Source organism: Phoxinus phoxinus (genome assembly GCF_949152265.1).
Source record: "Phoxinus phoxinus genome assembly, chromosome: 15".
Taxonomy (NCBI): Eukaryota; Metazoa; Chordata; class Actinopteri; order Cypriniformes; family Leuciscidae; genus Phoxinus; species Phoxinus phoxinus.
The window spans coordinates 5,660,358-5,677,102 of record NC_136890.1 but is presented as its reverse complement, the minus strand read 5'-3'; the positions used below and the strand labels follow the sequence as shown (position 1 = coordinate 5,677,102).

The window sequence follows — 16,745 nt, the reverse complement described above, 5'->3', positions numbered from 1 at the left end:
CAAAAGGAGACGCAGCATTTAAGTATCCTCAATGAAAATTAGTTGGCAATAAAAAATGATGGTTAACTATTTCAAGGGGATAATGTCAACGATTTCATGTAAAAAAGAAAATGAATTATTAATACATTTGTAGATTTTTTTTTTTTTTGAATTGTGACTAATTGCTGTTATAAGCACATCTCCAGTAATGCATATTTTTTTGTACTGCAATCAGTGTTATTTTACAAGCATATGTACACTATTACAATAGTAGTAAAATGTGGGCTTAATTTTCTTCCTGTGATTTTTGGGTTGAAATGATTAACAGTTCATATTTTGTGCAGTGACTCAATGTTTGCAAAGGTCTGACATACCCAGAATGCTCAGCAGGATTGGCAGCAGCAGAAGTGGATGTGCAGTGAACACAGCTACTGCTGCGATGCAGATGGCAAGGGACAGCAGGAGACTGTAGAGGGCGCTCTCTACACCTACAGTAAGAGCATAAAGAGGAGTTCAGGGAGGGAGTCTACCCATGTTAAATGTCATATAAATAGAGAACCTGAATGCAGATTCATTATTGTCATTTGTTGAGGGTGAGGTTAATGAGCACTCATGTTAACGATGTCTGCGCCTCTGACTAATCGCTCTTAAATTGCTCATTTGTTCAAGCAGAGCCATTTTTAATCAAAGCTGGTTTCTATGTCTTTGCCACGTTCTATTTTTGCTCTCTTGCCTATAATTTCCATGAAGATCTGTTTCCAGTGTTGGCAGGTCTGGAAGCCTCGTCTCAAGGCCGACGACGCTGGGAGTGAAGCGAGCTGCTTCTGCAGGAAACTCTCCCATTGCAGGAAATCAGAGTGAGTCTGAAACGAAGACTTTCCCTTGTAGGTGGTCTGAATCATAGAGACAATGACAATGAAGAAAGAGTTGCATTACAATTCTTAATAACCTGGAGTATGACATCAAGTATTGAAAATTATGCTGTCACCAAGTGGTGCAGTGGTGTTCTGAATTATTTTTGTTTTGTTTATTTTTTTTCAATTAAATGTAAATTCATGTCCCATTTACACTTAATGTTGTCACATTTTCCAGGTTAAATAAACATTACATTAGGCCTACATTAAAAAAGAAACCAAATACAATTCTATTTTATATTTTTACTTTAGTATAAATCTCATCAATTTAGTTTTTTAAGCATTTTTACATCTATTCCAAAATAATAACTAAAGGCAGTAACAATTTAAACAATATATTTCATTAGTGACTGATGTCCACCTGTTCTTTTTAATAGTCAACTTATTTCCAGTCATCAAGCTCGATAAACAACTGACCACAGACACGAAGATGACCTTTAATTTCACCAAGCTGATTGCTTACTAAAAAAAAACCACAGTCGTCATGTTTTTAGGACGTTTCAAGAACGTCCCGCGGTTCCTCACGTGGTCAGTTTCTCGTTTTCTTTTCCTTGACTCTTCCGACCGCGTATTCTTTGTCTACCCTGCAATGATTCACTTCTGAAATGTGTGCTAGTGTCTGTCATAGAGGCTGTTTCAAAGGTTGTTGATGTATGTGACGCCGTGCTGTAAAGCAAGTCGTGATTCTTGCAAGATTTGTCGGGTCGTCACCTCTCAAACTTGCATTGCTGGTTTTTCCAGCGGCGTCCCCCCCCCCCCCCCAGCTTTGGTATAGGGATGATTCTCCCTACTACGAGTTCGTTTACCATCGAAATTACTTTGAATCTGTTATATTAAGGTAGAATTATTGCATAGTGTACCTTTAATCAGTCTTCCATAACGCCATAATGTTGTTAATTCAGAATGCTTCGTGAACGGGCATGAAAACAAGAGGCGGGATTTATCGCACAAACCAATCATATCCAATCATAGTGCGATTGAGGCATTGCCGTCTCTTACGTGACTTTCCCCCATTAAATATCAATTACCCCCTGCCAAACCCATTGCATGCTTTAGAGGGTCTGTTAAAACTCAATGGGCTACTTTAGCATTTTTTATTTATTTATACACTTATTAATGTCACGTTTCGTAATATTTGCATTGTTTTATTCTTATAATATGGATTATTTTCTCATCTAATGTTTTGAGGAGGCACTGCCTCCCTTGCCTCCTCAGAGGAAACGCCCCTGGCACTTCTTTATTTTAAATGCCCTCACTTTTCCTTGCGTATTAGCACTTCTCACATGTTGCCAGTACTCTGGCCACCTGCATTAATTAATTATTATATATACAGCGCTACTTCGGAGCTTTTATAAGCCGAACTGAATGGACCAATTATCTGCGCAATATGACTGAAGCCCAATTGTTTAGTTTTGCATGAGCGGAGCACGAATCACCAGCGTGCTCCAAAAGTGTGATACGATTTGCGCGAGCCGTTTCTAAAGCGGCGCTGATGATCAAAATCTGCAACCCATTTGAATTCTATTGAGAATGTACCACTTTAAAAAGCTATGGAGAAAGTCAAGCGTGATCGCTTGGTTAACTCCAGGCAATGACTAACAAGACTGATGAAAACTCATGACCACCTTTCCTAGAATGCATCACATTCTATTGTATTTATTAAAAAGAACTGCAGTTCGCCTTCTTCTATTCCCTTTATCTGGTCTCACAGATTAATCACACGGAAGTCATCTTCTACGTACCTACATCGCAGAGCTTGCTTATCCTCTCTTAGGCGCTAGAAAAGATCAGAAATGACTCTGTGCTTAACAAGAGTGTCCAGCAGTGTGGGAATGTTGCCCTACTCAACACTCGTTCATTAACTGGTTCTCCGGGACATCATTTCTGATAATAACTGTGATATGCTGATGCTCACAGAAGCCTGGCAAACATTAAATGACTTTGTTGAACTCAATTTGCGCTCTCCTAGTTTCAGTTTTTTGACTAAGCCCCGAATTGGAGGCGGGGGTGGGGCTCTGGCGGTGGTCTATCATCTATCAGTCTACATATTGAGCTCTCTGATTCTCATGATGTGACATCATTTGAATATTTGGCATTTAAAATCACGGGTCACTGTCCCCTGCTTATAATACTTTCTGCCTGTTTCAGTCTTCCCAATGCAGAAGACATTCTTAATGTCTATGATGAAAGTATTTCTACTACTTTGAATCAATATGCTCCCTTAAAATCTAGATATGTTCCATCCTCTCGCACGTCTCAGTTCAACACTGAGCTTAGGGAAATGAAAACCAAGGGCAGCCATCTAGAAAGGTTTATAAGCAAACTGGCCTTATTGTTCACTCCTTGGCATATACTGAACACATTCAGCAGAATAGAGAAGCTCTTAATGCAGTTCGATCAGCAATTGGAATTACTGGCACAGCCTTTGACTGGTTTTCCTCCTATTTGACAGGGAGGCAACAATTTGTTATATACCACAAGCACAAATCAAGGTTATCTCAAGGTTCTGTCTTGGGCCCTCTTCTTTTTACTATTTATATGTTACCAATTGGACAAATAATCATGGGTTTATGATTTATAATCTATGGGTTTATCTTCCACAGCTGATGACATTCAGATTTATTTTAGCACATCTCCCACCTCAGTGTTTCCTCCGTCTACATGAACAACTTGCATCAAGGAACTCAAGCTTTGGCTGGAACCAAATTTAACTCAGGTAATACTGATCAGCTCTGTTGAATCCATCAACAGTTGAAACTATCTGGTCAACTGATAGATTTGGATGGTCACTTGATAATGCCGTCTATGACAGTTCGAAATCATGGTGTTCTCATTGATTCCACGTACGTAATGCAGTATCTCTCGTATTCGATCCTCTCTTAGTCAAAAATATCAAACGACTACAACATGTTCAAAACTCTGCAGCCCGCTTGATCACTCACACAAGAAAGAATGAGCACATTACTCCAATCCTCTATCAACATTATCACATTATCACCTCTATCACATTACTCCAATCCTCACTGGCTTCTGTTTTTCTTGCGTATAAACTTTATAATTCTCACTTACAAAACTCATAACCTTGGTCCTATACATACAGCATTTATCTGATTTGCTTCAGCCTTATGCTCCTGGTCGCTCCTTACAATCTTCTAGTTCGGGAGTCACGCATCCTCTCTTCTCTCCTTCAAAAACCTCTTAAAAACAAGTTTTTTTCTCTGAATATTACTCTTCAGCTCTCGGTCTGTAAATGGCACCGTGTTATGGAAATGCTATTTGTTTGAATCCCAAACACAGCATGACGTTCAATTGCTGCACAGTAGGTATAGGTAATATAACCCGTAATGTTAAAGTCCCCCTGTAGTCATCCTTTTATCCCTTAAAACTCATCGTTGATCACCAAAATTACATATTTAAAAGTATTTTCCTTGAAAAAAACGTCATGATTAAAATAGCTTGAATGTAACTCTACACCCTTGCTTCATTCACAGTAGTATACGTGGAAACTGATTTTTAGCCCAAACTGCTAATTAGCCCCGCCTCCACTCACTCACGCCAGATCACAGATCCACTCGGCCAACTTACTGAGGTAAACGCTGCACAATGGTGTCGCTCTTTACAACGTTGGACACATAACGGTAATTAATATGATTAGCTTTTTGCTTGACTATGATATCATACAGCTAATAATGTGTTGCTAATGTTACACAAACCATGTTCCCGTTCACCATCTCAGTCTGCCTTCTAACAATCATCAGAAACACGTTGAACAACTCAGAACGTCAGTGGAGAAAGGCATGTAGTTTATCATAACATTGTAATATACATCATACACCCGCAATATTGCTAAATCTACCTGATTTTTTCATATGAATAAAACAATATACCTAACCTGGCATCTCTAGAGACTCCCCTGCTTTCGCAATTAATAATAAGCTAAAGCCCGTCGGCACGTTGATCTGATTGGTTACAAGGTAGTTTGTGACGTCAGAAACACCAGCGATTTCAAACCGTGTTTTTGAGACTCACTGGTTTTTGGTTCACTGCAGTTTTAAGGAGAAAATACTCAGCAATGGTGTCGACTTATGCATTTGTACATGGTTTGTGTTAAATCATATTTAAAAAAACACATAGACATATATAAACAACATTACAATTTAGATTTTCACCCCAGGGGGATTTTAAAATATATTTTGTATGGCGAAGCTGTCGTGGTCAGGAAATATTTTAAGGTCAGAATATAATAATATTGTAAATGTTTTTTTTTTTTTTTAAATCAAGGTGTATGTTATATACCGGTAGGCTATGTTGTTGAATAGCCAAGTGTACTACGTTAAAATACATTAACAGTGCAAAGACTTGGAAGCGAGCGAGTCCAAGTGATAAAAAAATACTTTCAATAAAAAAGTAATGTAATTTGTTATCCCTTTAAAGGAACCGTACGTAAGAAATGTATTTCAATTAATCATAAAATGGCCCTGATATGTCAGTAGACATTAAGAAATCATGTTCATTTCAAATACTTATATCGCTGCCAACAGTAGTCCGGCCAGGATACTGTCATTTAAAAGTGAAGTTGCAGCCCTCAGCTGATGTTGATGTTGTCATGTTGTGTTTTGGCCTGATGCGCCACCCTCCACCTATCTACCAATCACAAAGTCAGTAGTGTTTCGGCATCCGGGTTGCCAGCTCTGCTCTAGTCTTGCCATTGGAGTCTCCTTGTAGCAGCCGACGTTCCTGCTGGATCCTGCAGCCTATCTGGCAACCTCAAGTCAGGGGGGAGGGGGTAATTTGAAAGTGACTGCAGTACCAGTTTTGGCCACAATCTTACATACAGTTCCTTTAAAAATATCTCTCCTCAGCACTGGCTGTCACACTCTCTAAAAGGGGAAAATGCACCATAAAATGGCTCAACAACATTTTTGTGTGAACTATTGAAATGCAGTTGTGAACTCACTGATTCAAAAGCCATAGAGATCCAGTGCACTCTCCCGCCCTGCATGCCCACTGCACCATGGGATAGCTGGCCCGGCAAGAGGTTGGGCTCGGGGAGAGCGTGACACTCCGGGTGAAGTAAGGGCAGGATGGACGTGAGGCTGTTTCCTGAAAGAGAGAAACGGGCCGTGGTAAATGTGACCGACTGGAAGGGTTTATGAGAAGAAGTCGTGGATGATTCTCCCTCACCTGATGGCAAACACTGAGCGCCTCCAGGCTTCACCAGCTTGGCATTGGCACTGATGGCTTTGCACAGCTTGCACAAGTGCCCGATCTCATTAAAAACATCAAAGTCTGGATCATAGATCACACTGCCCTTTGAGGGGGAGGAACGTCAATAATCACTCAATTAATAATTCATAAATCAGCTTCAAAGGAAATCAATGTACAATGTACAGACTGAGACGACATTAAAATCAGGGTTTTTTCCATTCAAACCTAAAAAATAAAAATAAACCTGTAAATCCTGACATATTAAAAAAAAAATTTTTTTTTTTTTATAAAACCATTTAATGATTTTTTAGAAAAAATATTATTTGATACATCAGGCTTTTATGGCTCATATAGTATGATCTAGTGAGAATATGAAGCTCAAACTCGAGAAAAAAACTAAACAAACAAGCAAACTAAGTCAAATATTCAAATTTGGAGCAGTTGCTGATATTTATATGGCCAAAAAGGAAGATGAAATTCTGATATCTTTTAATGTAAATCAATAATAACAGAATAGAGACTACTTGTATAAAATGCATCACTCTGTATCTCCCAATCATACATCTTAGTAAGATGATATTTAAATGCTTAGTTTTATGATCAAAGCTCATAGTTTTAAAACATAATGCACTTTAATATAATGACGTCTCAGAGATGAACAAATAAATGTTCCTCAAAAGCCTGATGTATCATATTTGATATTCACATTTTAACATGATTAAAAAAAGAAAAAAAGATGGATGGATGGATGGATGGATAAACAACTAAACCTAAGTTGCTTCAGTAAGTGTTTCATCTTGAAATATTACTAACAATATAAAAGTTATTCTTACATTTACTTTAGAAACATCTGTAAAGATTTTACATCAAAAAGACACGTGAACCACGAGCTAAAGTGGGACATTTTTACAATTATACTAAAAGGCCTTTTACTTTCTAAAAAAGTCTAAACTATGAATCAGACGACAGAAAGTTGCAGATTGTGTACAACAGGTTATTGAGCAAAGCTATGCTATGATCAGGTTCATAATTAAGACATCTTAGAAATCTTAGAAACCTTTATAGGGTTAAGGTTCTAGATCACTTTCTAGAGTAAATGTGTGACATTGATCATGATATAAAATAAGAAGCAGTTTTTTGGTGCCTTTCATTCATTAATATTCAAAGTAATGGGAGTTGAGGGAAATGTTTCAAAGCATGCACAGATTCATACTTTTTACATGATTTGGGACAAACTAATCCTGATATTGAACTATTTAGCAATGTAAATTGGGTCGCAGCTATATGATTCTCCCCTAAGTTACTAGCTATTTTTTATGTTGATTATGATTATTCTCAAGCATTTTCACAAATGGAGTTTACATTATAGTCCTTTTTTATTTATTTCTGCACTGTAAATAGTTTTATTCTGTCTTACCAGGTCTCCAATAACATGGTTGTCTGAGCGCTGAGTGCGGTTGACCCCTAGTATGCCGAACACCACAAACACCATGGCTCCGGTGTCCACTAGGGGACGCACTGCTGGTTTCCCACATTCTCCTCCACTGCAGGGGTTAAAGCCTGAAGTCCTGGAGATCTTCATCTGGGAAGGAGCTGATCACATATAGAAGAAGCATCTGATTCTTATCAAAGAAAGAACAACTTTCAAATCGTCAGAAAAGAAATGTATCCAGCATCTCCTGAAGTTTGGGGCATATCAAAGGAAGATTGATTCAGTCACAGCAACATGAATCTACTTTTTTTTCCCTTTTTTTTTAAACCCAATATTTTTTCAAGAAACACAGTACATTTTAAATTATTTATCAACTACCCATTGCTCACATAAAACAGATCCCAGTTGTAGATATTTTAAGTTACTGTACTTACAAGATCACTCATGTGTAGACTCTTGTGAAAAAGAAGTACACTTTCGCATCATTTTAAAAATTGTTTTTTAATGCAGAAATAATATACTTAAAAAGAATATATACTTAAATGCATTGCAAACTGAATGTAATGCTTTCGGACACTTAATTGCAAGTTAATTACAAAGAAATTCAAATGTATTTTAGTTAAACGTTATATTAAATGTACTTAGTTTTTTGACCCACTCAAGTTGTCCTTAAAGGGATAGTTCACCCAAAAATGAAAATCCTGTCATTAATTACTCACCCTCATGTCGTTCCAAACCCGTGAGACCTTCGTTCATCTTCAGAACACAAATGAAGATCTTTTTGATGAAATCTGAGAGCTTTCTGTCCCTCCATTGACAGCTACTGTACGTCATTGCAACTTCCAAGGCCCAGAAAGGTAGTAAAAACATAGTCCATGTAACTACAGTGGTTCAACCTTAATATTATGAAGCGACGAGATACTTTTTGTGCGCAAAAACCCTCCAAAATAACGACATTATTCAACAATCTCTTCTCTTCCAAGTAATTCTCCTACGCTGTTGAGGTGCACTACGTCTAAAACCATAAGCGGTTCTATGAATATGCAAATGAGCCCCGCCTCCACTCACTCACAGCAGCTCAGAGATCCACTCGTTGACAATGACACGATTACCTGCTTGGTTGCATGGTAGTTTGTGACGTCCGAAACACCAGCGATATCAAACCGCATTTTTGAGACTGTCTTTGGTTCACTGCAGTTTTAAGGAGAAAATACTCAGCAATGGTGTTGACTTATGAATTTGCACATGGTTTGTCTTAAAGCATATTAAAAACCACAGTGTCTTAAGTCTTCACTGTAAGAATTAAATAGACACTAGCGGCGTTTCCATTACTGTTCAAATTGCGCAAATTGAAATTGCGAATTGAAAATATCAACAAAAAATGTATGCTCGCATGAGGTGGTTTTTCAGGCAATTCGAAAAAGAAAGATTTCGCAAAACTGCAATGGAAACAGTTTTTGCGCATTTACAGTCACATTACTTAGAGGGCGCTGTGTGTTCAGACAGAATGCGAGACAGAGTTGTTTATTAAATTCATAAAAGACAAAATAATTACAGGAATACTGGATTCTAAACCTCAAAGAAATGCCACAATCAAGAGCTTGAAGCAGAACTGAGGGAGAAACACACAGAAACTCCTCATATGAGCCGCTTTCCTTGAGCCGCAGTATAAGGTCTTTCCTTATTATTCAAAATACCATTAATGATTGGATAACACGACTACGCTCCTTCTGTTAGTAATAATAATGGCCAGTGCGGTGGCTTTGATATATAAACGTACCAACGTCCATTGCCATGATTTTTTAAATGACTTATCGCAAGAAGAAAAAACATCAGTATATTAGGCTGCTGTCACTTTAAGAGCTTATGCATAGACCCTATATATTAATACACATCAAATTCTCCCTTCTGTTTACCTTCACTGAGGGGAATACTGTATTTTCGGGACTATAAGTCACACTTTTTTTCATATTTTGGCGACTTGTATATCAAAATGAATTCAGACTGAGATGAACCAAGAGAAAACATTACCGTCTACAGCCGCAAGAGGGCGCTCTAGTTGGCGGAATTGTTCACCGAGGAAGAACTCAATGGATTCAGTCAGAGAATGTCTAATAAGGGGAGAAGTTTCACTCTCGCTATACACTTCCGGCTTCTGACTGGTTGCAGTTCCACTCTGATTCCATATGAGGGCGCTCACAGGACGAGTGCAGAATGAATGGAGGTCTATGGAGCTATACCCCTCAAAATACACTTTTCTCAGGATATAATTTTTTGTGTAGTAATTTGAATGTTGTATTCGAAAGGAGATGCAAAGAAATTCAACGTAATTGCATATTACATGACGTCATGCACGAACGCGCATCACAGAACAGAGCAAGACGAGCATTTGTGCTTATAAAACTTAATCTTTTTTATTTATTTTTTAAATGACCGAGATTTTCGCTAGATAAGACCCTTATTCATTGTCTGGTATCGTTTAAAGCCCTTTGAAGCAGCACTAAAACTGTCATTTGGACCTTGAACCGTTTGGTTCCCATTGATGTCCATTATATGGAGAAATGTTTTCATCAAAAACCTTAATTTCTTTTCGACTGAAGAAAGAAAGACATGGACATCTTGGATGACATCGGGGTGAGTAAATTATCAGCAAAAGTTTTTTTTTAAAGTGAACTAATCCTTTAATAGAGAGTGGGCAGGCTCTCCGTAGATGGGCTCTGATTCAGTGTTGTGGAATGAGATCGCGGGAGCTTGGTGAACTTGCTTACCGGTAACTTGCTTGTTGGACTCGCTGGCTAATGTTAATTTAGCCTGTTCAGCCTCCCAGGTATATGTTCTGTGTGCTATTGTGCAGCTGAATAACTGTTAATGTGTTACGTTAACATACCGGACACCTTCAGCCTGTTGTTCTGTGTGCTATTGTGTAGTTGAATAACTTGCCTTTCCAGATTAAATGTCTGTTCTTGGTCTTGGATTTTGTGAAATAAATTTCTAAAAAAATGCGACTTATAGTCCAGTGCGACTTATATTTGTTTTTTTCCTCTTCGTGACGCGAATATATAGTCTGGAAATACTTAGATTTTGACATTTTTGTGTGTATTTTAGACAGTTTAGCCATGCCCAGAAAGAGGCCTGTCAGTGTGCACATACTGAATATGAGTTCTCTTTTGCGGAATATTGCACTTTTTTTAATAACTCTTTGTAACATCAAGCAGGTCCCACTCTTTATTACTCTCGTCCCCCAGACAGCAACATAGTGTCAGCCCAGATCAGGGCCACATCTGGTACATGTGGATTCAACACTATGTTGCAGTCTGGGCCATGTTCCTTTATCGCTCTAATGCATCTATAACTTTTTGCCCACTAAAAGCTGCAGGTAAAACTTTTAATTTGACATTATTGCAAAGTGCACTTTTTAAAAGTATACATAAGTGTGTTATGAAAAGGAGTCATGAAAGTGCACATTCAATAGTTAAGTGCACTTCTTTTTCACAAGGGGATGTTCTTAAATTATATGCACAACTTCAAATACATTTAAACCATGCATGTACCAGCAGGAAGTGGGGCGTAAAAGCTGCCCTGAGTGGGTCCGTCGGGCCCAGAGCTGAACACACACCCCGGAGGCCCCTCACACACACGACTGGGGTACGGGCTGTTGGTGTGTTGGGCAAAATACAGCTTCCTGTCAAAAATACACAAACAGGAGATCAATTACTGGATTTAGAAGCAATAAAAATGATTTCAATCAGTCACGGCTCATCTGCGAACATCACACTCGCCTGCTGTGTTGCTGCTCAACCGAAGCCACGTAGAACTCAAACTCTGATCTCCAGCGGCGGCTGCCGTCACATGACCGCAGTGTGAGCATCCAGCGAGGGCGGGGGTGATAGGCGTGAGACACACACACGGTCATCCGCGTGCTGAAGTTGCTATGGGGACTGCTGTAGGCCTGTTACCGTGACAACACATCGATCAGTGTTTGTCAGCTCAGATGGAATGGGGCTATAAGGGCAATTGAAGCGTGCTGAGGTGATGCAAACACACGCCACAGACATTCGCTGCGCAAATTCCTCCGTGGATGATGGAATTCCCGAGGCGTCGCAATAGGTTGTGTACATTGCAAGCTTTGTTTTTTCACTGAGGCATTAGCAAACAGGCGGTAATGGTTTTTGTCTGTGTTGTGAAGTAATAAGCAATGTGAAAAACACATTTGCCAACCACAATTATGTTTTCCAGAAAATGGCTTATCACAGCTGTCTCTCGACAAAACTGCTTGTGCTCCAGTAAACCATCGTTTATTTTTCTTTGCTTAATATAGTAAATACACTGGCAATCATGAAAGCCTCTGTGTGGAAATGGAAATGTAAAATAATGAGCTTTTTCCCAATTCATTCGTTTGAATATAAATTGAATTGACCTCGGCTCACAGGATGTTGAACTGGAATGACAGGAACTGAACTGCAATTCAGAGAAATTCAACAGTTGCACAACAGAGAAATTGCATTAGTTAAGGCCCGTTCACACCAAAGACGATAACGCTAAAGATAAAGGTCTAAAAATAAAAGAGTAGCAGTGTCCACACCAACTATAACAACACAAAGCAACGGTATCGTTGGAATCACTTAGGTGTGGACACTAATAAAGTTGTCATTATGGTCATCATTATGGTCATCGTTATTGGTGTGAACGGGCCTTTAAACACAAGAGTAATAGAAAGCATTATTAATTTCACTAATTATTAACTTGTATGTAAAATCTGATCAACCAATCAGACATATTTCAATACTGTTAAAATATTTGATAAACCCACAAAACAGGTTTTGTTTTTGCTGCACAAATCGTTGCACCACATTTGTTTCAGATTAAAATTAAGGAAAAATTAAAGCTGCAAGCAGCGATGAAAAGGGCCCTCGCACCCGTGCCACCGCCACCCGGCGGCTTTAGGAAAACAGAGCATGGTGAGCAGTATGTAAATATAGGAGGACTATGTTAGTCATTTGTATTTGCCACACTTCCTGCTACCAGCAGGTGGCGCTATTACTATAACCGAATATTAGCATGGTCATGTGTCCAGGACAGGACAAATTTGAAGAGGATCATATCAAAACTGTAGGATGAGTTTGTTAAGTACGAAGCCGGAAAATGGCAAAAACTGCACAAAAATAGTCGTTATAGTCGTCATAACACACAACCAAGTTTGGTGTGAATATGCTAAAGCATTGCGGACATATAGCCTCACATCCACTTTGATGTACTTTTTGTCAAATTCGTTCGTGAGTTATTCAAGAATGGTTTGACAAATCAACTTGAAATCCATTACTTTTTGTTGGCATGGTCTGATCCAATTCGATTAAATTCATAAAAAATCATAGCAAGGATCTAGGAGGAATTCGAAAAGATTTTTCATAAAATTCAAAATGGCGGAAAAAAAATGAATGATGGAAAATTACGTCATAGGGTGCATTTGGTGCTTGGGCCCAAATAATAAGAACCCTAACAGATAGATAAGGTGCCTACATACCTTCTGTGCTTCGCCCCTAATAAAAATTACATAAGCACTTAACAAAATTACCAAACCTTAAACTAAAATGAAAATGAAAAAATATTCAAATAAAAGCCAATTCAAAATATGAGTAAATTTGAGATACCATTTTAGTAGCTATCATAGTATTTATTCATATTTTGAATTAGCTTTTAAAGTAGAATTAAATTCACTCTCTATGAATTTAAACATACCAGTGTTTAGTAATATTTAGATTCTAAATAATCCTAAAATAACACTGGTATGTTTTTCATAGTAAATTTAATTCTGCTTTCTTAAATCCCAAATATATTTGTGCATAATTTGCCTTAATTCAAATTTAACTCATATTCAGGAACAGAACGTCTCGGTTGTGTAACCCTCGTTCCCTGAAGGAGGGACCGGAGACGTAAGTCGAATGTGACCGACTGAAAGGGAACCTGAATTTAAAGGCATTCTGAATTCTCTCCTGAACGGCACGCAGTCCAGGTGTTTATCTGTGTGTGTGTGTGTGTGTGTGTGTGTGTGTGTGTGTGTGTGTGTGTGTGTGTGTGTGTGTGTGTGTGTGGCCCTATACAGACCTGAAAGAATGGCACATCCCCGGCCGGTGATGCTTGCCAGGGTGCAGGTACACTAGCACTGAGTGAATAGCGATATAGAGGAACAGCAGAGCCCATCTCCAGTATAAACACATAGACGGTAAGGAGACCACCTGCAGAATTTTAGAAGAGACAAAAACATAAAAACAATCGTAACAACCCTAAACTTTTGAAAAGGTAGTGCTTGAGGTCAAAAATAATGTTTTTGTGAAAACTTATCAACTGACTGACAACCCTTGACCCTTTGTGCTAGGCGGTATTAGCCATTATGTTTGGCATATATTGTATTTCTACTAAAACTTTGTCAATGTTTATGAGTGCACTAGCTTTTATGACCTCAGAACTAATAGCCATGGACACAAAAAGTTAATTTGGATTTAATAGATTATTTTATAAACCAATAAAACTTGCAACAGCATGTCAGTGGACGTAGATCAACAATGGGATGCATTTGTTTTAATTTTATTTTGTGATTTCACGGGAGAAGAGTTAAATGTGAGAGAGCTCGTAAAAGCGGTGATGTTTTATATGAATATGTTGCCCGTGACATGGTCCTCCCAATTTTTTTTTTACGACTGGTAAGGGGACGATTTAAAGTGAAATATCTTCAATTAGATACTGCAGCCACAGTTCAGGGAGGAAAGACATAATAACAGACTTGTTTTATTTCAAAAATCCATTGCAGTTAAGAAAACATCCAAACTTTGGTTTTCACAGCTCATTAAGTTAATTGATTGTGGGAATATAGACAAAAGAAGACATTTTTAAAGGAGAACTTTAACATTGAGCTCATTTTTGTGTAAATTTGGAGTGCTGTCAATACAGAGAACAACGCCAAAAATCGGTGTTGCCTACACCGTGTTATCCTCTTTTTAAAATTTGCACCCTGTTGACTTCAATGGGGCACGTTATAAACCTACTTTTAGTCTCTTAACATCCTTGATGTGTCGTACAAGTGCCCAGCCATGTTGAGTGATTCCTTCAGAGTGAACACGAGTGAATCTGACTGCAGTAGATGTGAAAGATATGAATAAAAATGTTATTTCAGCCAGTGCACAGACCTGTATTTACATCCTGTTTTCGGTCGAAGTCCAAAGTAGTCGATTGTCGAGTTCACGCGCGTGATCTAAACTTTCAAATTTTAAAAAGAGGATAACACGGTTTAGGCAACACCGATTTTTGTCGTTGTTCTCTGTATTGACAGCACTCCAAATTTACAAAAAATGTAGCTCAATGTTAAAATTGACCGGAGTTCTCCTTTAAGAATATGGGTAACCAAACTGGGCCGGGCCATTTTTTGGGCGAACTATTCCTTTGAAGGGACTTTGTTAGGTAAGTTGCAGTATATGGTAGATAACTGATAGTTGATCAGTTGAGAACACCAGGGTCACTGGAAGCAATATTTAAAGTCCCCCTGTAGTTAAATTCATTTGATCCCTAAAATTTGATCACCAAAATTACATATTCAAACGTTTTTTCCTTGAAAAAAAAAAAAATTCTTCATGCCTTAAAATAGCTTGAATGTTATTCTACACTCTTGCCTCATTTAGTATACGTGGTTCTATGCATATGCAAATGAGCCCCGCCTCCACTCACTCACACCAGCTCAGAGATCCAGAAGGTAGTTTGTGACGTCAGAAACACCAGCGATTTCAAACCATGTTTTTGAGACTGTCTTTGGTTCACTGGAGTTTTAAGGAGAAAATACTCAGCAATGCTGTCGACTTACACATGGTTTGTCTTAAAGCATATTAAAAACACTGACATATAAAACAACATTAAAAGCTTAATTTTCACCACATGGGGACTTTAACTACCGTAAATATTAACTTCTTGCAAAAGAATAAGGCTTGAAACATTAGAACATTTACTCTGGCATGACACAGGAGGACGTACTGTAAAACCATAGTGAAGAAGACAATAACATATTTTATTTGATGGAAGTGTTTTGAACTGGATAATGGATAGACACATGGCTGGACACAAAAAAAATGTTGCAAACCACTTTCCATCTTGGCCAACCTGGTTAGAGCCAGTAAAACCCCTTAACTAAGCTGGTGGGGTGAGCAGATTAACCCATGTTCTGAACCCAGTTTAACAGCGTGACAACACTCGCTGGTACAGTATGACCTGGTTATTGCAGCGGGGAATGCATCAAAGACTGATTAAGTTTTGATAAAACAGGTGTCAGTGTTTTTCCAGCCGTTCCTCCCAGAAGAGCAGAAAAACAAACCTGCGAGCGTCTGTGCGGTGCTGTTGGATGCTGGTTTGGACTGGTTTGAGGGAATTGTGGGATGGTTCCCTGAGGTAGAGCTTGTGAAATCAGCAGCACTGTGAAGATTATGAGGTCGCTCCATAAAAACACCTGAGAGACACAGAGAGGTCAGACATGTCAGTCTTTGCCGGTTTATTTTTTTTGTTATGTCTTAAATATATAGCTAGTCAGTGGAATTTGTAGGCATGTGCCATTGTAGTATTAGCATTAGTACTATTATTATTGTAGTACTGTGTTGAATGTGTTGAATCTGTGTGTGCAGTACCACACAACTATGTTAATCGTAGCATTTATCACATCACCATGCTATTCTCATTTGATATCATAATTGTACATGAGCAACATTAGCAGTATGCAACATACACTACATGTACACTACTGTTCAAAGGTTTGGGGTCGGTAACGTTTTTTTAATGTTTCTAAAATAAATATCTTCTGCTCCCCAAGGCTACATTTATTTGATCAAAAATACAGTACAGTAATATAGTGAAATATTATTACAATTAATCTATTCATCTTAATTTTTTGTGGAAACCATGATACTTTTGAAGATTTTACCATTTTTTGATGTAGAGAAAGTTCAAAAGAACAACATTTATGTGAATTCTTTTTTTTATATATATATATATATATATATATATATATATATATATATATATATATATATATATATATTTCATTCACTTTTGATCAATGTAATGCATCTTTGCTGAATGTAAAATATTTTTTTCTTAAAAAAAATCTTACTGACCCCAGACCAGACTTGATTGGACATTAAATATTACAAATATTCAAAAAGTTAGAAAAACACTATTTG

At 38.0% G+C, this 16,745-nt stretch overlaps 2 protein-coding genes across 2 annotated transcripts in view; both read right to left on the bottom strand.

Annotated features, from left to right (window-relative positions):
- Positions 1 to 16,745, bottom strand: part of antxr1a (ANTXR cell adhesion molecule 1a) — a 326,460-nt gene that overhangs the window by 247,903 nt on the left and 61,812 nt on the right. The window lies entirely within an intron of this gene.
- Positions 1 to 16,745, bottom strand: part of disp3 (dispatched RND transporter family member 3) — an 83,336-nt gene that overhangs the window by 5,270 nt on the left and 61,321 nt on the right. Inside the window, exons 13-21 of the mRNA XM_079638399.1 lie at positions 15,887 to 16,018; positions 13,636 to 13,766; positions 11,309 to 11,482; positions 11,085 to 11,211; positions 7,519 to 7,694; positions 6,078 to 6,204; positions 5,851 to 5,996; positions 713 to 872; positions 354 to 467 (exon numbers count right to left, since the gene is read on the bottom strand). Coding sequence (XP_079494525.1) covers positions 354 to 467; positions 713 to 872; positions 5,851 to 5,996; positions 6,078 to 6,204; positions 7,519 to 7,694; positions 11,085 to 11,211; positions 11,309 to 11,482; positions 13,636 to 13,766; positions 15,887 to 16,018 — 1,287 coding nt within the window. The remainder of the gene's footprint in view (positions 1 to 353; positions 468 to 712; positions 873 to 5,850; positions 5,997 to 6,077; positions 6,205 to 7,518; positions 7,695 to 11,084; positions 11,212 to 11,308; positions 11,483 to 13,635; positions 13,767 to 15,886; positions 16,019 to 16,745) is intronic.